The sequence below is a fragment of the Athene noctua genome, chromosome 2, assembly GCF_965140245.1.
Source record: "Athene noctua chromosome 2, bAthNoc1.hap1.1, whole genome shotgun sequence".
In the NCBI taxonomy this organism is placed as follows: domain Eukaryota; kingdom Metazoa; phylum Chordata; class Aves; order Strigiformes; family Strigidae; genus Athene; species Athene noctua.
Genome location: NC_134038.1, coordinates 30,468,116 through 30,490,470, shown reverse-complemented (window position 1 = coordinate 30,490,470; position 22,355 = coordinate 30,468,116). Strand labels below are relative to the sequence as shown.

Here is a 22,355-nt window from a genome sequence, read left to right as displayed (position 1 = left end):
TGCCCAGCGACGGGCAGAGCGCGGCCTCGCGGGCGGCTGTGCGCGTGCGCCACTGCCGGCGGCGGGAGGCGGCGGAAAACGCGGGAAGGCGCTGCTTTGCGGTGGGGTTGTCGTGAAGGGTTTGCGTCTTAGCCGTAAAGCACGGAGCGTTGCCGTTAGGGAGACGAGGGAAGTTTGAAGTGAAGTGCTGGTTTGTGCGGGTGATCCAGTGGAATGGCGGGGCACCGCGCTGTCGCCGGCGAGCTCAGCCTCATGGATAAAGGCCTTAAGAGGTGAGGAGCTCGCGGGAGGCGAGGCGACCCACTGCAGCAGCCGCGGGGATCTGAGCCCTTGGGGTGCGGGGACGCCGTGGTGGGATGCTGGTTAGAGCAGCCCGGGAATGAAGGTGCGCGGCTGATAACAGGTGCCTTTCTTTCGCAGCTTGCTGGAGGTCTCCCTGAGCTCGGACCTGCACACGCTCAACGTGCACTGTAACTGCATCGCCAGAATCGAGGGGCTCAGCCACCTCCGGAATCTGCAGCATTTAGATCTGTCATCAAACCAAATCCGCCGGATCGAGGGGCTCAATTCCCTGGCTAATCTGCGCACCCTAAGCTTATCCTGTAACCTGCTAACGAAAGTGGAGGGTCTGCGATATTTATTTCTGTCCATTTAGCAACTCCTGAAGCTTTTCTAAGAGTTGTGTTAAATCTTGCTTATGGAAAGTATGCATATAATTAAGGTTTTACAAAGTTACTATGAGCTACTAGCCATCTTACATAAATTTTGAAAGACTACATAGTCAGTATAGGCTTTATCATAGCAAAATGCCTTAATTTAGAAGAAAAAAAATTATTTTTATTTTATGATCATAGTTTATTTTCACAATTTGTTATGATTTTTAAAGGCTTACTTTGCAAATTTTGACTGGATGAGAACAGCGCATTCTTCAGAAAATCTTAACTATTTTTTCTTCATTTTATTTAGGACTGGAAAAACTCTTTAATTTAACTATACTGAATTTGTCTTATAATCGCATACATGATCTCTCTGGTAAGTGACTCTGGCATGTGCAGTGCAATAAAAAGAATTTGTCTCACTTTAATTTTGAAAAACTTGATGAAGTGTATTTTTAGAAGTTTCTAGTAGTTCAGCCAATCGAATAATGCTACTAAAGGTGGCAATTGCTGCTACTCTCATATTTAAAGTTTCTAACATTAAGGGTTGTTCTGAACTGGAGTTTATTCAGTATTTGGCAGGATTGAGCATGTTCACAAAGTAGTACAATAAACATTTCAAACTTATTTCCAAATTGAAAAGTGCAATAGTTTTGGAAGATATTTCCAAAAATATTAATATTTTTCCTTTTTATAGGACAAAAATGCAACTTTGGGTATGAATCTATTCTAAATCTATTTGTTGCAATTGTCAATTGTTGCTTCTAACTAAGGTTTTAAGCTACAGAATCAAGGGAGTTTGTAAAAGAAAACTAAAAATAATATTGGTAACAATTTTGTTAATGGACTGAGTTATAAAAAGGAACTTCAAGCAAAATTTGTATTTTTATATGCTTAACAGTTAGAAACTAATCTGTGTCTTTAAAGAAAGTTAGCTCTCATAATTGGCTTAAGTGTTGTACTGAGTAGCAGTGTAGCTAATTAATATATGTAGATAAGGATAGGGAGCAAAAGCTGTTAACATAATTTCCAGTTAAGATGTATTACTTACTGAATATTTTTCAATAAAGTGCCATTTTTTATAAACCCTGTAGTCTAAGATCATATAAGAAATTATTATTTTGTGTTTTTTCTCAAATTTTCAGGATTTCAGTGCCTTCATGGAACCAATCATAAGATTAGCCATATTGACCTTCACAGCAACTGTGTAAACAATATTAATCACTTACTTCAGTGCACAAAGGGGCTGTGCTGTTTGACGAATCTGACACTGGAAAAAAATGGAAAAGCCAATCCAGTTTGTTTCACATCAGGTATGGATCGCATGTTAGGTAGACATTGTGTGCTCATTAGGTCAGTGATTTCTCTTAAGCTGTGAGCCAGGTTCTGAAGCTTGGAAATTCATTCATAAACTGGCCAGCCTGCAGAAATCTAGATTCTGTCAAAAATAATTTGTTTTCCTCCTTTTTTTTTTTTTTCTTTTCCCCCAGGCATATCTCAAAATTGTGACTTGTATGCTTTGATAAGGCTTGGCTTTTCCCATATTATTTTGAGTTAAGGCAGGAGAGAGACAAAGAGTGCTGGGAAAAGAAAGTATTGCAGAAATAAGAGGAAAGGTGTATTAGTATTATAAGGTAGATGGGTGGAGAATTTGAAGAATGTACATAGAAATATTGCACTATATAGAAGGAGGGCAGGCATGGGAAGTAGATGGTCTACTGCTGGAAGACCTTCAGAGGAAGAACAGTAATAAGCACTATTAGCCTTGATTCTCCTTTTCCCACAGCTTCAGTAAACAGTGAGAGACTCGTAAGATGCTCTGTAGTAATTACCATTTTCATCAAAATAGTAGGCAGGGACTTCACTAGGCAGTGTGGAGACAAGTTGGAGGAATGTGTGTGGATACATCATTTTCAGTTGCATTACTTAGAGCTTCCAGTTTGGGGGTAGGTTCTTTTACACTGTTTAAATATTACACCCTGTGTTCAAACAAGTTAAATTGTAGCATCCTGTTTTGGTGCAGATTTTGTTTGTTTTCTTCGTTTGTGTATAAGAGAAGGGAAAAATTTTCTAGAGGAAGGTAGAAGTGGAGGATTGATACTTTTGGGACAGCTCAAAGATAATTTAATTACAAAGCGTAGAACAGTAGGAATTACAATGATACAAAAATAACAACCATATGAGCATGTAACTGGTACAGGTGTAATGTGTGTACAGTTCTTGGAAAGAAATCTCAGAGATAATTGAGGGAAGGTAAATAAGGACTTGGGTAATGTTTTCAAAAGCACCCACAAACAAGTTTTACAAATGCATTCAGGCACCATGGAAGCAGTAACAGGACTATTGAAGTTACCTGGATAACTTAGAAAATTCCACTAGTTTTCTTCTGTAAGTTTTGATGTACCTCTTTGTATCTACCTGATGGCACTTATTTTCAAAACTGCAATATACAGAAGTCCAAATTCTATTAATTTAAAGAAGTTTAACTTTGATGCCTTACGGTTTCATAACACCTTATGTCATTCACTGAAAAAGGATGACATTATCTAAGCCCTTTCAGAACTTGCCTTTCCATTATGTTTATCTGTCCTTGCACCTGGTACAACTGTTTTTGGTGCAGTAGGCTGACATTAAAATGTTGTCTGTGCAGCTGCAGGATGCTGATGGTGGTGGGTAAATCCCTGTGCAGACTGGGACAAGGCAATCAGCTTCCCAGTTAATTTGTTTTGTAATGTTGTCTGTTGAAAGCCTTATGGGTGGGGAAAGGTGAGACACTTGTAGATAACTCACTGCTTTTTTCTTCTATTAAAAATGCAGAGAATAATTTAAGACAACATGGTACCTAAAATGCACTAGGCCTCTCCATTGGAGATTAATTTCAATTTAAATGTGGTCTTTTCCTCAAGGTTATAGAGAAATTGTTCTTCAGACGTTGCCCCAGCTAACAGCTCTAGATGGAAGAAGTATTTCTGGTGAACCACTGGACATGGCAGAAGAAAACTCTTCAAATTTGCAGTGTTTAGAAGACATTTTGGGCTGTTTGGCTTCATCTGGGTGCCCCTCGTCCGGAGATCAGGTGCCGTAGTTTGTGTGTACTGATTTTAAAATTGATATATTTAATTTTTATATTGCATGCAACTCATTAATGTTACAAGGGTTCTATTTCCTTTTGTTAGAACTATGCTACCTTACCAGTGATGACACCACATATTGACCAGGCATTAGCTCATTTTCGTCAACGTACAAGAACACCAGTACAAAGTGCTATCAGCTCTTCTACAGAGCTTGTCTCTTCTTCAGAACCAGAGAAGGCTGAACTTGATAAAATATACAGTGAGGTGAGGATTAAGAAAATAGAAGATCAAATTTCACAGATACTGCAAAAGGTGAGGTTTTTTCTGTGATTGCACAGAAAGTTTTGTTTGTAAAATGAGGTGTACCTTTTGATAATGTAAAAGTTTGCTGGGACAGACTGGAACATTTCTACTGGTATGTATGTGCTGACTTCATGCTAATGTGTTCTTAATTTTGAGAAACTGAAAATAAAATAAAAACAAGTCTTTAGAAGTGAAGCTTTTGAATCACAAAAACTTTCATACTGAATAAAAACCGTAGTGTGAGACTAGGAAAACTTATCTGATCATATTATATTGGAAAATTGTTTCTGTTTTTTACCCTGAAGCCATCAATATAGTAACTGAACCAGAGTAGAATATGAAATGCAGCAAAGTACCTGGATTATAGAGTTTGTGGAAATTAATTTTGCTAATAGGTCAAGTTGGTCTGATATGTTTGTCAGGTATGTTTTTGTAACAGTTTGTGGTGTAACTTGCATGTTTGCAAGACTTTTCTGGTTTTAAATACAGTATGTATTTTACATATTGCACCAAGCTTCTGTGCCTAAGGATTTTACCCAACTTCAGATATTTCAAAAAGATACAACTGTGTGTTCTCAGGCATGCTGTTCTGTTAGGTTTATTTTATCTTTAAAACAACAAAATGCTTTAGCAAGGAGAGAAAGGGTTGTTTGGAAGCAATTATTTACTTTTCTGTCAAAATTATTTTGTGTGAACTTAAAAATAGCACCTGAGTAATGTTGGAAATTAGCCAATTGGAAATTTTCAAATGCATACGTAAAACTTGCATCTGTCCCTAGGTGTCTGATACCTCCAGAAAGGAAGCTCCTCCAAATGTCCTCAAAGCTAAGAGAGATACAGATCCAACTTCTGAGAGCGAAAATGATAGTGGGAAAGAGAACAACAGAAAGGTTGTGAAAAGAAGCAAGATCCCTACTTACCGCAGAACTACTTTATCTGCTAGGTGTCATGCGAATCATCTTAAGGACAAAATAACTGACAGGTATCTCAGTCTTTGCCATATAAAGCCAAAACGAATTAAGATGAATATTGTCCAAGTGAATGTAGTCTGACTTGAAATATTTTGCTGAAAGCGGTAGGTTGGGTAAATTAACTCAATTGTTAATGCTCTAAAAATCACTAGCCACTGAGGCTTCACTCAGTCATTTTCTTCCTGTATGAGCATTTTCTGTCTTTAGGTGAAAAGGAACTTGAACTGAAGATTCCAAAACAAACACTTTCAGAATTCTAACAGCTTGTATTTTCATCTTTGTTTTAAGTTGTGGTGACAGAAGAATTCTCCACAGAGAGAAGAATTGAGTCATTGAAAAATAAAAGATTCAGGGTGTCAAAGCAGTGGTCAAGGATATAACTGTCCATATTTTGTGATGAAACTGAGGATGCCATAATAGTTCCCATCACTTCTGATATTTATAATGTAAATCACAGAAGATGATATAAATTGGAACATGTTAGTTTAGTCAGCCACTGGAGCTCTACAGCTGCTCTGCTTCTCTAAAACTGTTTCAAATCTATGTGATCATAAGATGTTTTTCAGATAGCATCTACTAGTGATATTTTTTTACAGCTGAAGATTTGAATTTAGCTGTTTGGTTTATGATCTGCTTGAAAATTTTCTGTGTGGTTTTGAACTCTGTACACTTCAACATCTACACAGAACTGTAAAATTTTATCCTGCCTGAAAAAATGTCTGAATCCTCTGTTACTGGTTAAACTCTGCATGTTCTTAAATATACTTTGATGGCCTGCTATTATAGGGAAGAGAAGAAGAGTTCCTCAAAGTGTCCACGCTCCAGTCAGAGAAACTCTCATCTCAATTCATCATTGGAAGCTCAAGACTTGGAAGTAGTGGGAAGCAAAGCTGAAATATTAACTGGAAGACAGAGCAATATAGAAAAAGTAGAAGAAATTAATTCAAATGCCACAGAGGAATCAACATATCGAGTATGTTTTGCATCTTATCAAGTTAAATGAGTATGTCTTCACCTGGAGCCATGCATATGTCCCCTGGTGAAACTAAAACTGGAAGTGACAAAGATAATTGTGTCTTAGTATCAAAAAATAGTGGAGTTCTTGTAGTGTCAGCTGGAAGAGAATTTATTTATTTCAGTTTTGTGGGGGTTTTTGGCCTGGCCACTTGCACGTCATCCATGAATTCCAGAAAAACAAAGAATATTTGTTCTACAATTATGAATATTGTTTGTCACTTTTGGCTACATTTGAACGTTTCCTAGTAAGTTGATGCTTACCACATTCTTGCTAAGGTGCTGATTCAAGAACTGGATCAGGAGAAAGAAAGGAGATGGAAAGCAGAGCAAGCAGAGAAGAAATTAATAGAGCACGTCAGAGAGCTACAGAAACATGCAAAAGAAGAAAAGAATATTCAGAGTATGGCTGTATACACTACAGACAGGTAGGGAAACAGTGCTGTAGTGAGTTTGTTTCATTGTTTTGGTGGTTTTTTTGAAATTGAGAACAGCTTTAAACAATACACTTGGAAAATAATGAATCAAGAAGTAAAGCTAAAATTTCTCTCAGTATTACCTGATGAAATTCCTTTCTGTAGCTCTGCAGCTTTCTTCCTGTTCTTGTCTCAGAACAGTATCAGTATGTCACCTCCATTTCTAGCCATCACTTTCTAATCAATCTATCATAATTGTACTTGGTCTTTCAGCTCAAGTAGCTGTCTCGTATCATTCTTTCTGCTTCCAATTCCCAATCTCCCTTTTTACCTGTACATACAGCATTCTTTTTTTCCAGCACAGTGCACTTGAACAAAGATGTTTCTGGCAGGCCAGAGTTGGCCAGTAGGCAGTATGTTGTGCAAGTCAGGCCTAGCATATCTTCCTATAGACTGCTGTCATCATCCTTGCAGGTTCTGAGCAGCATCCTTTTTTCCAAAAGTTCTCCCTTCTGACAAAGCATTGTTTGTTATCAGCTATGATTGGAGTTGTCCACTCTATTTGTCTTTTTCTTAACTGTTGTTATGTAAGACACTTTTTTTTTTTTTCTTTCCTGTAAGGAAGAAACAAGCCAAGTGCATCCTGAGTTACCATCCATGACTGACTTGATTATTCCCCCCCTCCTTTTTTTTTCGTTTTATGTTCACTTCCCACCTTTATTTGTTACCACCTTGGATAAGAAGATTATTATGTTCCTTTTCTTTTGAGAAAGATATCAAAAATTATTAGAATATTTAAGGGTATTCCAAAGTTTTCTTAAGAAAATTATTAAATTACAATTTGTTACTATATGTTCAACTTCTGTATAAGGCAAAATGATACTGGAATGTAATTTCCTTAAAGACCTATCTATGAGGTTGCCTCCAGTTCAGTTTCTTTTAAAATAAATCTCCATATAGTAATACTACATGTGACTTCACTAATATTTTACATGTTTTCAAACAGTTTGACATGACAGTACTGTAAATAGTAAAACTCAAAGAAAAACATACAGCGCCATGACACTTACTGATGTATTCTTCTCAATGTATTTGGCATCAAACTAAATACTAAAATGTTCGTAATACAACTTTATTGCATTTATTCTCAGATTGAAGGAGTTGATATTGAAAGAGAGAGATGTTAAAGCAAGACTGCAAGCAGATGTTCAACAGCTGAAAGGTGAAACTGAAAGATTGACAGATGCGTTAAATCAGGCAAGAAATAAAGAAGCAGAACATCAGAAGGCCATGAAAGCTTTAGAAGAAACACTTTCCAAGATGGAGACACAGAGATTGCAGCAACGAACCATAGAGGTAAATATCTTTTAATGAGTAAATAATACAATGGCAACAGGATGGCTACTGTAGTCCTAGATATTAAGAAACACTAGATTTTACAAGCCTTAAGTCTGAGTTTTCCACAATAAACCTGAGGCTTTCTTCTGCATAGTAGTAGTTAATAACAAGTATCCATTTTAATTGTCAATTAATGTCTCCTATAAATAGAAGTATGTCATGTAATGTGGTCTTAAAGGAGAACAAGTCCCATGTACTTAACACTGATAGTTAATATTTTTGAAAATACACAGTAACAAAGACAAGTGGTTTTTTTAAAATGTTGATGAAATCAATAAAGATCTTGCTAGCAGGATGGAAATCTGGTGGTTCTGTTTGTTTTGCTGATCTAAAGAATTAGATGCTTTAATTGTGAACAGAACAGTAATTGCTGAGAATTTATTTTAAAGATTCTAGTTTGGGGTTTTTTTGTTTGGCATTTTTTAGGTTTTGGTTTTACAGCTGGAGAAGATAATGATACTTTTGTTGTCAGAGGTACTTTGTTCAGTGTACAAAGACATAAGATCAAGATGTGGGACCAGATACTATTTTTTCTGACTGAATAATTAATTGGTGAATTTTCAGTGGCCAAATGCTGCATCCTCCAATATCTATTCCTATTGTTTGATTGTATTCCTATATCAGCCCATTCCTGTGTCACTGAACACATCCACTTACAGAACTGAATCCTAATATCCATCCTGAAAAGTCTCTGAACTGCTAGTCTGGTGCTCTAGACACCCTGAAAGGAAACAGACTCAGGGACTGTGTGCTGACAGCCAAACTGCAACTTCAAGCTATGGATTATCTACTCTCCACTACAGGCTCAGGTTTAGGTACTTGAGTGGCTCTTTCATTTTCTTCCTTATTGAGAAATACTCTGGAGTTACTGTGGATGTAGAAGTGACTTTCAGTTTAGATTAGGTATCTGCTTGTCACTTTGACGAGTACTAAATTTAGTGATGTGGAGAGTGGTTGGGTTTTTTGTTTGTTTGTTTTTCTTTTCCTATAAGAAAGGAAATACCTTATTGGTGTATGAGGTTTTCATTTTTCCTTTAATGAGTTTTTAGAAATAAGTAATCTCTTTTGATAGTAGCATAATCTTTTTGAACTGCAAAATGTTTTAAAGGGAAGGTCTTTGTTCCTGTATTTAAGATCCTGTAGCAAATGCTCTTTAATAACTATGTTTCAAAGAATAATCATGATGCTCTAGAGACTACATTATCTTCTTGAATGCTCAGATTTAATATACTTTTGGCCTATTTTATCAACTCCAAAATTAACATTCTATAATACTTTATGGAGCTTTCTCATAGTACACATTGGCAGTTAGCTTCAGTGGTAAATTATGGTTATTCTAGGTAGTCACTGTTTAAGGATTTCAGTCAACATTGCCAGATTGCTTCTTTAAGTGATTCAAGATAAATAAGTTGCTATGCATATAAAATGTGCCCTATTTTCTGGAACTCTTTATTTGCATGTGGTTTTGTTTTAAAGTGCTTCAGTTTTGGAGAGAATTGCTTCACTTTACCCACAAAACAGGAGTACAGTGGGATGCATCTAAATGTTACTTGTGAAGAGGCTTAACATGTAGAATGTCAGAATTTAGCTTCATACTCAAGCCTCACACCAATTTTTGTACAATTGAAGCTACTCTGTGAACTTTAGATACCTCTGGCATTCACGAGCAGGAACTCGTAACATGCAGCAGCACTTAGGTGTCTTAAGGGACATTGCAGGAGATGATAAACAATTTCCAGTGTTTTATTTGTCAGTTCAGGACATTCCATACAGCTGTTCCTTAATTTTTTATTTTTCATTTTGATTGCTCAGAAATCAAGTTTGAGGGAGAGTTGTGATGGAATTTTGAAAGAAAACAGATTTGTGTTGCAGGGGGTTTTGTTGTTTTTTGTTTTGTGGTGGTTGGGCATTTCTGTTTTATTTTCTTGTGAGAGTTGGAAAGTAAACTGGGTTGTCTGTATTACAGATACAGACTGCATTAGATAACTGACAGAGTATTCTTGAGTAGTCTATTAACCATTCACAAATTTGATACTCTGGAAAGCAAAGAGATTAGAATTGTGTAAGTACAGAATGTGGAAATCCTTTGCTTTACTTAGGAGGACAGGTTGACAAGATAGTTGTTACTGCTCACTGCCTGAGCACAAAAGGATTGAGATAAATGCTACAAGTAATGATTAGGAATAAGAATATCTCCATTAACATCATCTCTGCTGTTTCTGTTGCATATTCTAATTTGCAGCCTTCTAAAGTGTCTTGATTCTGAATTACCATTCCATGAGTAATTAAAATCTTTATAACTGTTTTCATTTTTTTTCCTACTTGTGGAGTCAGAAAAGACAGCTTTGTATATAAAACGCTTAAGATTATAAAATGGAATTACTTATAAAAACTTGCATCAAATGGAAAAAGTGTAGTATGCCACCTGGTGTTTATATTCATTCTCCTTTTTTTTGGTAGAATCTTTAGAAAGCAGCTTTCTTCAACTTTTAAACTGTAAAACTCAGATAACTCAAAACATTAAAAAGTCATATTGAATACATCTAAAAATGTTTTGCTTGAAACTAATAACTCATATTGCAATATGAGAGTTTGTAACTGAGATCATTCTGCCAATGCACTTGTTCCACTTCTGCAGGATGCTTTCAAGTTCTTTATAAATTTAGTAAATGTCCTTGGTTCTTCATAAAAGTTACCTTGTTTTTTAATAAGTTAAGCTAAGACAAACATCTTATGTTAAATTTCTGCAAGTGTGACAAAATACATTGAGTAAAAAGGAAAAAAAATAACCTTCCTTTGTCTTGGGCTAGATAACATAATAAAATTTTGTGAAAAATACTGCCAGTTGTGGAGTATGCTGTGAACATAACAGCCCAGGCAGACATGTATAAAACTTTAAAAAAGCACCTATTACTTTGTATTCTAGTATAACATAGAAGAATATGTTATGGTTTTAAGAAAATCTTGCTTCTCTCTTTATGAATTCTACACAGATGAAACAGGTGCAAGAAGCAGAGCTTAAAGCATCAGCAAATGAAAGAGAAGTACAGTTACTTCGAATATCCTTTCGACAACAGAAGGAGAAGGTAAAACAACTACATGAACTTCTTATATTAAGAGAACAAGAGCAAAGGTATGGGGTCTTCTACTTTCACAAGTAGAGATGCTAGTGTTGTGAACATGTTTTGTTTAAATGTGTTCTGCAAAGTGTGGGTGTGGTGTTGTTTGTTTCTAATGTGAGAAATGGTCTTTGTAAAAGTGTAGAAGTCTTCCTACCCATTTTTCTGCTCATTTAAGAATGTTTTCATATCTTGTAGATTCTTGACTGCTAAGTCCATGTAGGCAGCTGTGTTCTTATGGCCCTTCACTTGATAGGTTCTTGTCTTATGGATGGCTGAACTTTTTATTTTAAATACTTGATCTTTAATCCAGAAAATAACCAGATAAAAATAAAATTGCATTTGAATTATTGTCTGAAGGTCTGCATACACTACAGTAACACAAAGTGTTCCAAAAAAAAGTCAGCTTCTACAGTGTCTTGCATTAGGGTTGGCAGGTGGCTTGTGACTGGTTTCTTGTTTCCTCTCAAAATTCCTTTTTTTGGAGAATACTTGAACATAAGTTCTATACTGTTTAGCTTATGCAATCAAATATGCGTACAAACTAAAGCAACAAGTGGTGTGTTGTATACTAGTATGTGAGGGAGGTTATTAATAAAATAAGCTGGTTACACTTGCTAAATTTTACAAGGATAAATGTATTCAGATACCAAGGTAACTGCAGGTTTAGATGGGAAGAATCTGACAGCTGTGTTTTGAGAACTTCCAATTCTTATCTCATAAATCTTCAAAAGATGTAATGTGAAGGACAGAGGACATGTTTTGTATTTGAGCCTTAAAGCAGATGAACAGAATAATCTTAAAGTACAAGGTACTTTTGCTTCAGCATTCTCCTAGAGAGATCCTTCCAGACAGGAAGGAGGCTTATCCTGGAACCCTTCAGGTCCCTGCTCTGCTGCTGCTGCTTTTCAGGTTTTGGGTCTGACTGAGAAGCAACAGTTGCTGGGTGAGGGTGAAGAGAATGACTGCAAAAGAGGGTATCTGGCTGTACAATGCGTTTCCCTGCTTCAGATGTCTCTTCCAGATCTTTGTTAACAGCAAAGCAAACAAATGCTAACTACAGCAAAAAAGTAATTGAATAATTTCTACAAAAGTTTGAACTAAACTTTAAGGTTATTCCTTTAGGTGTGTAACAGTAGTCAACACACTTCTCCTCACCCTAGGGCCATTGTCAGACTGAAATCTGTCTGTGAAATTAAGGAGTTGATACCATTTATTATGTAATTTATTATCCGTTTTAAGAAATACTAAGGAAATTAATTGAAACAGCATTGTGAGATACTTGTTGTCTCAAGTATATGTCTGATAACTTCAGGAAAGAACTTGAAACCCGAGTTGCTTTAAATGGACCTGAATTTCAAGATGCTTTGTCAAAAGAAGTGGCTAAAGAGGAGCAGAGGCATGAACAACGTGTTAAAGAATTTCAGGAGAAAATTAATATGTTAAACCAGAAGTACAAAGAATTAGAAGATGAATTTCGCTTAGCTTTAACTATTGAAGCAAAGCGGTTTAAAGAGGTAAGACTAAGAGAAATTTAATCTCAAACTAGGTGAAGTTGTAGTTCTCTTAAATGTGTTGAGTTTTGGGGTTTGGTTTTTTTGCTTTTGTCTTTTTTTTTTTTTTCTTTTAATCCTTAAGGTCTTTGCCCCAAGCTTTGGGGCTTTGAAAGATCAATGATTAGAGCTTAGACACCAAATGCCAAGTCAGCACTCAAAAAACCCAACATTTTTGTTCATAGCTAAAAGTTAATCAAAAGAAAAACTTGTATCTGGTGGTATCAGTTAATTTTAAAAAATGTTGACCTATTAGAATATATTCAATTACTGTAAAAAATTGTGATGTTTTCATAAGGTTATGGTTACATATATACTAGTGTATTTAATAATAAAGTTCCATATAGTTTATCTATTCAGAATTGAATTTTGGATATGCATTTTGAAATTCAAATTCAAAACCTGCTTACTAAATTCCTTAGATAACTTATTTCTATGGCTAGTCTTCACATTATTTTATATGTTAAATGACATAAAATTTTGAATGCTTCACCTTCCCTTATACTTGGTTTTCTTTTAAACCACTTGCATACATAGGAGAAGGGAAAGAAAAGACGGGATTTTTTTCACCCCTCAAATCTTTCTCTTGCAAGGAAAAGAAATAGAATTAACTTTAAGCTCATTTTTCCAGATTTCAGTGTTAATCTTAACAATGAGATTAAACCAATCCATTGTTTTAATTTCCCAAACTGGGGTTTTTCTGCTCTGCTTCCCATCCACCCATGAATTATTTTTTTCCAGGTTTTTCTTTTACAAGTTTGTAGCTGAGTAGAACCATTTTTTTGAGTTGAAATATCATCAACAAATTAGTAGAATACCAGTTTCAGATATTCACTGATTTCACATACTGTTGATGAACTTCTATTTCTTCCTTTATTTGAAATTCAGATTTCATTTGTGTGTATGTATACACCCTTTTGCCAAATGTTATCATTTTTCGAGTCTTATCTTGTAAAACTTTAGGTAAAAGAGGGTTTTGAAAATGTTGCTGCTGATCTAGTTGAACATAAACGAGCCCTCTTTGAATTTGAACAAAAGGAAAAGGAAATGGCAAGTCTGATCCAAGACCTGACAAGTCTAGTGAAAGAACAGAAAGCAAAGATTGCAGAACTAACAAAATCAAATGAAGAAGCGACAGAAAACCTAAAGGTACTTGTTTCAAAAGATTTCAACTGCATATTACCAAAATATCATATATTTTATCTATAAAAGTAACAATTCCATACAAGGTAGATTGACTGAAAGACATGTTTCCTGTTGTGCTAAAAGCTTGTACTCTGCATCAGCCTTTATTCTTGTATTTTCCACTTCTGTTCCTCACAAACACCGTTCCACATACAGCAAAATCTAGACTCATTTGTGTCTTTAGAAGTGCACTCCTTAGCTTGTAATTGCTAGCAGTTTGTATATAATCAAGTGGTCACTCTAAACTGAGATTTTAAAACCTACATTAATAGTCCTGACCCTTTGTAAATTCAAAGTAATGGAATATAGTTCTGTAGTTGTTACTCTACGTGAAGTAAAAATGAACCTGGACAAATAATCAAGTGTAGTTTTTAGCAGCTTAGTGTCTCAGGGTTGCAGAAAATTAGCAGAATTAGTCATTATCTACTCATTGTCTAATTTGATTGTTAAGTACCAGGGGAACGGTTGCTTTATGTTACGCTACTGATCACTGTGTGGTAACATATTATAGTACTATGTTGTCTGTAAATAATTCTTTAAAATCTTGAGAACATAACTTCTCAGCTGTTGTGTGATCCAGTCCATGTACGGATCCAGTCCATCTTTATGTTAAAATTTCTGTGCAGCACAGCCCCTGCATAGCTGTTTCTAATCACTTCCCTGCATGTTGCGGTTGGGGTGTCCAAACATCGTGCTGCTATGCAGAATAGGATCCTGCCAGTCAGTGATGCTGCTAAAACCAAAATTTAAAAATGGCTATATAAAACAGCTGTAATCTGTAAAACAAAAGGTAGCCTGCATAGTTGAGGATAAATATCATGGGAAGTGGAAGTTCATCCCAGTTTCTGTCTGTTTTCAATTTGTTTTTTATATCTTGACTTTGTTTCTCCTTTTTTTTATTGACTTGTACATTTAGAATTCTAAGTAAATGTTTATAATGGCACTGGTAATTTAAGATGGCTACTTAGAAATCAGTTTTACAGTTTTCTGAGATTTAAATATGTCTATTTGAAGCAAACATTTGTGCTTCACTACTGGGAAGAGATGCAGAGAGAATCCTGTTTACAAGCAGCATATTCTTTAGTTAACTTAATTTGCTTAATAAGTATTACTTTCCTAGCCACTTAGTATTGATTTGAAATTTCAATTCATAGTGTCGAACTGGAGAACTTGCAACTGTGACTGAGGAAGACAAACAGAAGGCTGTTCAACTTGAACTTCTGAAAAAGGAAAATGGAAAACTTATTTCTCAGCTGACAGCCCAGGAATCTGTGATTGATGGATTAAAAATGGAAAGAAAAATATGGGGGCAAGAGTTGGCACAACAAGGTAAAATAATGTGGGGTTGTTTTTACTTTCGCAGAAAAAATGGTGATGTTCAATGTCATACCTTTCAGATTAATGCTCCAATATGGTTGTAATCATGTCAGGGTCTCTGGATGCCTTTTTGATCTTATCCAGTTGTAAAGATGATGTGCAAAAGTAGATTTTCTGTAGTATGCAGACCATTATAGGAACTATAACAGCAGTTGTGGGAGTTAGTTGCCAATATAGTTTATTTCCCAAAAATGTCAAAATACCATAATGTTATACAAAGAACTTTTAAATATGAAACTAGGAAAACAAGGATTTGTAAATAGTATTATGTAATGCTACTTGTCTATCAGATAAGCCTAATGGAAAATTTCAGTATATATCTTAAAAATACAAATAACCACCAAACCAACCACCTGGTAAATACTGGGTGAAAAAAAACTTGGGCTTTTTTAATTGTTCCCTGATTCATGTGACTCAGCACTATCTTGTGGGCTCTTTGAGATTGGGTGGATCTGTAAGGATTACTGTTTACTTTTATCAGAGTTGTTTTCAAAGGATAAAATACAGACCTTCAATTCTACATTTCCTCTTTTGTTACCTGCCTACAGATTAAAGCCCGACAGTGGCAGTTTCCAGTGGCAAAATGATCATGTTTTGTTTTTTAAGGTGGTCCTTACCTTCACTTCCTCACAACATTATACATCTTGAGGTCATCTGTAAAATGAGTGCTGTAGTGTGAATATCCTGTTTTATCTAGGAGCTCATCTTGCTCAAGATCGGGGAAAACTGGAAGCAAAAATTGAAGTTTTAACAAATGAGATTGAGACGTTAAAAAAGCAAAAGGAACAGGACAGTGATACAATAAGAATTAAAAACAAAATAGTGGACGATCAGACAGAAACAATTAGGAGATTAAAAGAAGTAAGTGCTGTGTCTGACAACTTGCATGCTTAATTAAAATTAAGACTTGCCCTGAAAGTTATTGTAAAGGCAGTAAAGAAAGCTGGCTCTGCTCTCCTAGTGTACCAGCTTGGAAAGGACAGTCAGGCTGTCAGTGGCAATTGATTTCACTGAGAGCAGAAGAGGGCTTTGTAGTAACTCGGTGTACAGAGATGTACTTTGAATCTCTCATTGAACCATACTTATGTAAAGCCTTTCTTTTCTTTGCCTTGATTCAAGTTATTCTTGATAATAATTTTGAGAGAGGAATATCCTAGGATAGCATAATTCTTCCTGTGTGTTTAAAAGAAAAGAAAAAAAAAAAAAACAAACCAACATGTAAAAACTTTGCTTCAGGTTTATTTTACAATGTAAATACTTTATTCTCTATTCTGTTCTTGTAACTAAATATTTGAACAACAGAGCTACTGTGTTTTGTTCTGTTAATTCCATTCATCTCATTTAGAGACTTTCGCTTATTAATCAGAGCAAAGTTTTAGACCATATTATGTCAGGCATGGTTAGATGTTTTACTCATACAGCCACGTAACAAAATATTACGTTATGTGAGCTCAGTGATTTGTGTATGTAGAATAACTTGTAACTCTTTCTTAACTTGTTTTCAATTTCAGATTTATGTTTTGATGACTTCTTTTTTTAATTCTGACTTTTTTCAGATAAAGGTTATTTAACTGGCTACCAGTTTACTAAGTATTTTTCATATAATACAATTGGAAGAGTAAACTTTCACATGTCTGTGTCTGCTTTATTCCAGCATAGACTAAACAGATACCCTTAAAGGGTAACAGTAAAGTTAAAATGAAGGCAGTTTGTGTTCTAAAATATTTATCTTATAAAGGGCTTACAAGAAAAAGATAAACAAATCAGAAAACAGCATGAAGAAAATCTGGAAGCTCAGAAATTTTTTCAAGTGCAGTTGGATGAAAAAGCTGCTGAATTTGAAGAGCTAATGGAGAAATTAGAAAGGCAAAATGAAAGAAAAGAGGAATTAAAGCAACTGCTAGAAGAAAAAGAAGTAGAACTTGACAGCATTAAGAATGCACACAGGTAATAATTCTTTGGAATCCTAATAGTATGCAACACTTCTCTGAAGTTACTCTGTGTTCAGAGAGTACTTGTTTGCTATTAAAACCCACAGAAATGTGGAAAAATGGAAGCATGGAAAACTTTTTTTCTGTCCTCCTAATAAAATACATCCACATTAATTGTAAATATGTTCATTTGATTTTCAGTGCACTGAAAAAGAAGTGGCAAGGTAAAGGAGAACTATTAAGCCAGCTGGAGGTGCAGGTTAAACAAATGAAGGAGAGCTTTGATATTAAAGAAAAGAAGCTGATTGAAGAGAGAAATAAAAGTCTTCAGACTCAGAGGTGAATATCTTAATAGCTTATTTTGTGACTGCTCAGTTAGAGAGTTGTTCTGTTAATAAGTATACAAAAATGTTAGATTATATGGTGAAAGGATGTGAGATACCTTTTGAATTACTGGGTGAGCCCAGGTGCTGCAAACTCTGTGTGCATAGAAGTAATTCTTGCTATACAGGTGACTGACTTTGTGGTACTAGTATTGTTACAGGACTCATCCTTTAAACTTCTTAGCTGTGTGACCATTTTTTTTGAAATAAGTGGAGCCTACACTCATTCCTGCCCAGTATGCCCATTCCACCACAAGGCTTTTGGTTTACCTCTGTGAGGAAACTCCATGTCACACTTATATGATAGCAGTTCTTCTACAGTTATCACACATGCTGACTGGAGTCATGTACTGAAGATGCTTGTGCACATGAAGCACAGTCTTACAGTCTGTAGCCGGGCGTTTTTGAGCATGAGCCTGTCTAGAACCTTCTAGCTCATGACCAGGATACATGGGACAAATTGGTTGCACATCACAGGTCAAGCCAGGCAACTGTGGCTGGCATTTGGGTTTATGAGAGAGACCATAGTGCCTCACTAAGGTCTGTGCAGGATGATGACAATACCTTGTGCACTGTGTAGGACAGATCCTCAGTATGTATCACAACAATACTAATAAATCATAGCATCATTTAGGTTGGAAAAGACCTTTAAGATCATTGAGTCCAACCATTAACCCAACACTGCCAAGTCCACCCCTAAACCATGTCCCTAAGCACCACATCTACATGTCTTTTAAATATCTCCAGGAATGGTGACTCAACCACTTCTCTGGGAAGTCTGTTCCAATGCTTGACAACCCTTTCAGTGAATAAATTTTTCCTAATATCCAGTCTAAACCCTGCCTGGCATAACTTGAGGCCATTTCCTCTTGTTCTATCGCTTGTTACTTGGGAGAAGAGAGCCACACCCACCTCACTACAACCTCCTTTCAGATAGCTGTAGAGCACAATAAGGTCTCCCTTGAGCCTCCTCTTCTCCAGACTAAACGACCCTAGATCCCTCAGCTGCTGCTCATAAGACTTGTGCTCTACACCTTTCACCAGCTTCACCAACCTTTTGACACACTTCAATGTCTGTCGTCTTGTGAGGGGCCCAAAACTGAACACATTACTTGATGTGCGGTCTCACCAGTGCCGAGTACAGGGGTAAGGTCCCTTCCCTGTCCCTGCTGGCCACGCTGTTCCTTATACAAGCCAGGATACTACTGGCTGCCTTGGCCACGTGAGCACACTGCTGGCTCATGTTCATCCAGCTGTTGACCAACACCCCAGGTCCTTTTCCACCAGGCAGCTCTCCAACCACTCTTCTCCAAGCCTGCAGCGTTGCATGCGGTTGCTGTGACCCAGATCCAGGACCTGGCACTTAGCCTTGTTGAACCTCATACAGTTGGCCTCAGCCCACCAATTCATCCTGTCCAGATCCCTCTGTTGAACCTTCCTACCTTTAAGCAGACCAACACTCCCACCCAACTCGGTGTCATAATATTTCAGTCTGGGACAAACAGACTGTTTGTAAGTTACGTGTCATTCTCTTCCCATACAGGTAGCAACAGGTTTTAATTTCTTTTATTATTCCTCTTGTAAACTTTTTTGAGCAGTTAATAGTAAATATGAGATGATACAGAAACAAATACTCATAACCCAGAAAATAATAGTCAGGAACTTAGATGATGCTCACTTACTTAAGATGCTTCTGGCATTATGGAGAAGTATGGTAGACTGCTGCCTGTCATGAGCTCAGATTGTTAGTATGATTTTTACTTTATTCTTTGGCCACTTTATCTTATTTTTCTTCCTTCCTCTCAACTATTCTTTAAAAAATATTAGCTAGTTAGTAAGACTGTGTATTTATCTAGTAGTGATAACAACCACACTGTTACTGAAGGAATAAGCCTGTATGACTAAGGTTTTTTGCTTCACCTTTTTTAATTAAATGCTTTGATTAATTTCACTTTCACTATTATTTTAAGGAAGGTTATCTGATTAATAAATGGAAGAAAATACCTTGATGGTCAAGCTTGATTTTAAAAAAAACAAACCAAATAAATAAATATCCAACCCTCCCAAAAAAGAAAAACAAAAACCAACTACCTCAAATAGTCAGTAGGACTAGGTTTTGGAATTATTGGAAGATCAGTAGTGAAACTGAAATTTTGCCCCAGATAATGCTATTTTGTTGTAAATTAATTGTATAGTGGAATAATTTGCCTTACCTTCTGTTGCCACATAATTCAGAATTGTCCCCTAAAACCAGAATTTGCTTGGAGTCAAGGAAATGCTTCACTACTGTGAAGCAGACACTGTTCTGTTTCTGAGACACGGTTTACAGGATTGCATAGCTCAGTTATTGACTTCTCAGGAAGTAAAAGTGTGATCAGTAGATCTTTGTAAACAGGTGGAGTTCTTATCCATGTTGATAGTAGCAAGCCCGAATGTTTGTGTTGCTAGCGGTTAGCAGAAGCCCTAAACACGGTGCATAAAACTAGAACACGCAGAGAAAACGGGACATCTTCTGATGTTGAAATAATTGTCTTCGTGCCTATGTTATTAAAACCTTATCAAAGGCAGAATTGGGCAAACCAGAATACTTCAGTTGTTTGCAGGAGTGTGATTTTTTTTTTTTTAATTATTATTATTTATTTATAATTTTTTAGGATTGCTGTGGAAAAACTTCATGAAATGGATGATGCTTTTAGAAAACAACTTGAGTCAATGTTGGCAGCTCATCAGGAAGAACTATTGCAGCTGGCAACTGAAAAGGAAAAACAAATTGAAGCAGCAAATGAAAAAGTAACTTTAATACTACATTTATATGTATACTCTATTTGCATTTTTACTCTATGGTTGCTACAACAGTGGTGCTTGCAGATCACCTGTTTCTATCTATCTGGCTAATCTCTGGATGGAAATAACCCTGGTTTAGTAATTGATCTTTACACAGCAAGAAAATCTCTAGAACTGTACCATCATGAGGTTCTGTATTCAAGCAAAGTAAAGCTGTGTGCTATGTAGCTGTTATAAGTTGATAGCTAAACATTTCCTTACCTATACAGCCAAGAATAATGGTGATTATGCCAGATAATCCATTTAACTCACCTATGCCAGCATTAACAGTTACTGTTCCTGTCATATACTGCATTCTTCCTTAGTGTGACAGCTGGTGCTTTTTCTGCATAGTAGGTATTTTGGGTTTGACACATTACTATCTCCTAGCAAATTAATACTTTTTTAAAGCAAAATTCTGCTACTGCATCCACTCTCAAAAGTAGTGCACTGCTTATTTAAACATAAGCATGTAACTCTTACATTTCTTATCAGTGTTTAAAATTGCCAAGATTATATGGTTTTAGGCATATTAAGGAAAAGCAAGAATTCTATTTGATCTCTGTGTGCTCTTTCAGGTTTACTACGTTGAAGAAGAAATGCGGCAGCTTTTGCAGGAAACGGCAAACAATAAAAAAGCCATGGAAAATAAAATAAGACGACTTACACATGCGCTGGATGATATTCAGCAAGATCTTTGAAGATTATTAATATAGCCACTTATTACACAAACTTAAGCAAATTCATACACTATAATGCACTATTCCTTGTTTTCTGAATTCTGTGATATATTTTGATGGTTCAGGAATCAGACAATTTTTTTTACATTATTTTCATAATAAATAGTTATTTCTAACCTTTGGTTATTTTTACCTGTTTTGTCAAAATGGGTCAAAACACATATATAGAAGCAGAGTATCATATGAAATTAGGAAAAGAAGTTTGGGACTTTGTCTTTAAGACAAGAGCTTGGAGCTTTGGTTCACTGGGCTAAAGAGTCTTGTAATGAGAGATCCAAGAATTTACCTGAAAATGTTTAATCTGCCACTGCTGATGAGGAGTGCATGACTCCTGCAACTTAGAGTGACTTTTTTGGCAGCATAGTTTGGTTCTCTAAAGCAAGAAGCTTCCTATTGGGCTTTTGAAGAATAGGAGATAATAAACGAAGCTGCTTCTGGATGCTAATCATAAGCCTTATGTTAATATGACCATTATACTTCCTTCATGATTGAGACTCTATCCTCTCCACTGTACTCAGCCATTTATTTTCATTTGATTTGTTCTCAGAGGATCCTAAACTGTTACTATACTATGTCATACTCAAGTGTTTAATGCTGCAGTAGTAAGCAAAATAGTAAGTAGTAAAATTAGTTATTTGTCTGTGCACCAGGTGGAGCTATTTCTTCTCACCTTCCACTTTGCAGGAGCTAAAGCAGAGCCCTGTTGCCACTAAGCCGACATTACCGTCAGCTTACTCAGAACCCTGGTGTAAGCACATGGATGTGGTATACCTGTATATGCATTTTTATGCCCAGTAAAAGCACTAGTGCTAGTAAAAGGCCCTGGCCTTTAGCTAACTGTGTAAGCCCTGCTGGGCTTGTTGCCAGCTTGTTATGAGAACTTGCTGTGTGAAATAGAGCTTTGATATCAGCTGCCTCTTGTTACAAGGTGCAGCTTCAGCAGGGGGATGTAACAAAGGCCTTGAAAACACAAGCACAATTTCAAAGCAAGAGGCTGTGGCAGAAAAAACAACTTGCTGATGGTCAGTGACCAGTCTTGGATAAAGCACAACCTTGAGAGCTGGGAACAGACTGCTCTTGCTTTAAGAAAGGAAGCAGCAATGAAGCAAAATTAAATAAATTTTAAAAAGCCACCCACCAACTGAATAAGGCACCTGCTGTGGCCTGGGAAAACAATATCCCTGCCCCACTTCGCACAGTAACATTGTCCAAGGGTGGAGGCGGAGGGCTGGGAATTGTCTAGAGACTGCATGGTCTTACAAAAGGGTAAGATTCCAAATTTGTGGGTGGCAGCAGAAGGCAGACGCTTGCTCCAGCTCTAGCTCCCTGCATCCAGAGTTCCTGCACCTGGCCCCTGGGGCCACCAAGAACAGGAGCAATCAGCTCTGAGGAGCACTGTGTACTCTCAGCTC

The 22,355-nt window shown here is 36.4% G+C and overlaps 1 protein-coding gene across 2 annotated transcripts; it reads left to right on the top strand.

Annotated features, from left to right (window-relative positions):
• The first annotated feature begins 157 nt into the window (after nucleotides 1–157).
• On the top strand, nucleotides 158–21,011 carry LRRCC1 (leucine rich repeat and coiled-coil centrosomal protein 1). Of its 2 annotated transcripts, XM_074897652.1 has the most exons (19): nucleotides 158–272; nucleotides 421–626; nucleotides 967–1,032; nucleotides 1,802–1,969; nucleotides 3,563–3,732; nucleotides 3,833–4,042; nucleotides 4,813–5,015; nucleotides 5,791–5,977; nucleotides 6,298–6,446; nucleotides 7,586–7,790; nucleotides 10,826–10,965; nucleotides 12,267–12,468; nucleotides 13,468–13,653; nucleotides 14,844–15,018; nucleotides 15,764–15,927; nucleotides 16,805–17,013; nucleotides 17,199–17,336; nucleotides 20,035–20,170; nucleotides 20,782–21,011. In XM_074897652.1, the coding sequence occupies exons 1-19, from the start codon at nucleotides 214–216 to the stop codon at nucleotides 20,902–20,904; spliced, it is 3,096 nt and encodes a 1,031-aa protein (XP_074753753.1). In that variant the 5' UTR covers nucleotides 158–213; the 3' UTR covers nucleotides 20,905–21,011. The 2 variants fall into 2 exon arrangements, with proteins under 2 accessions (XP_074753753.1, XP_074753754.1); XM_074897653.1 differs by lacking the exons at nucleotides 158–272; nucleotides 421–626 and adding an exon at nucleotides 627–704.
• Nucleotides 21,012–22,355: the final 1,344 nt, after the last annotated feature.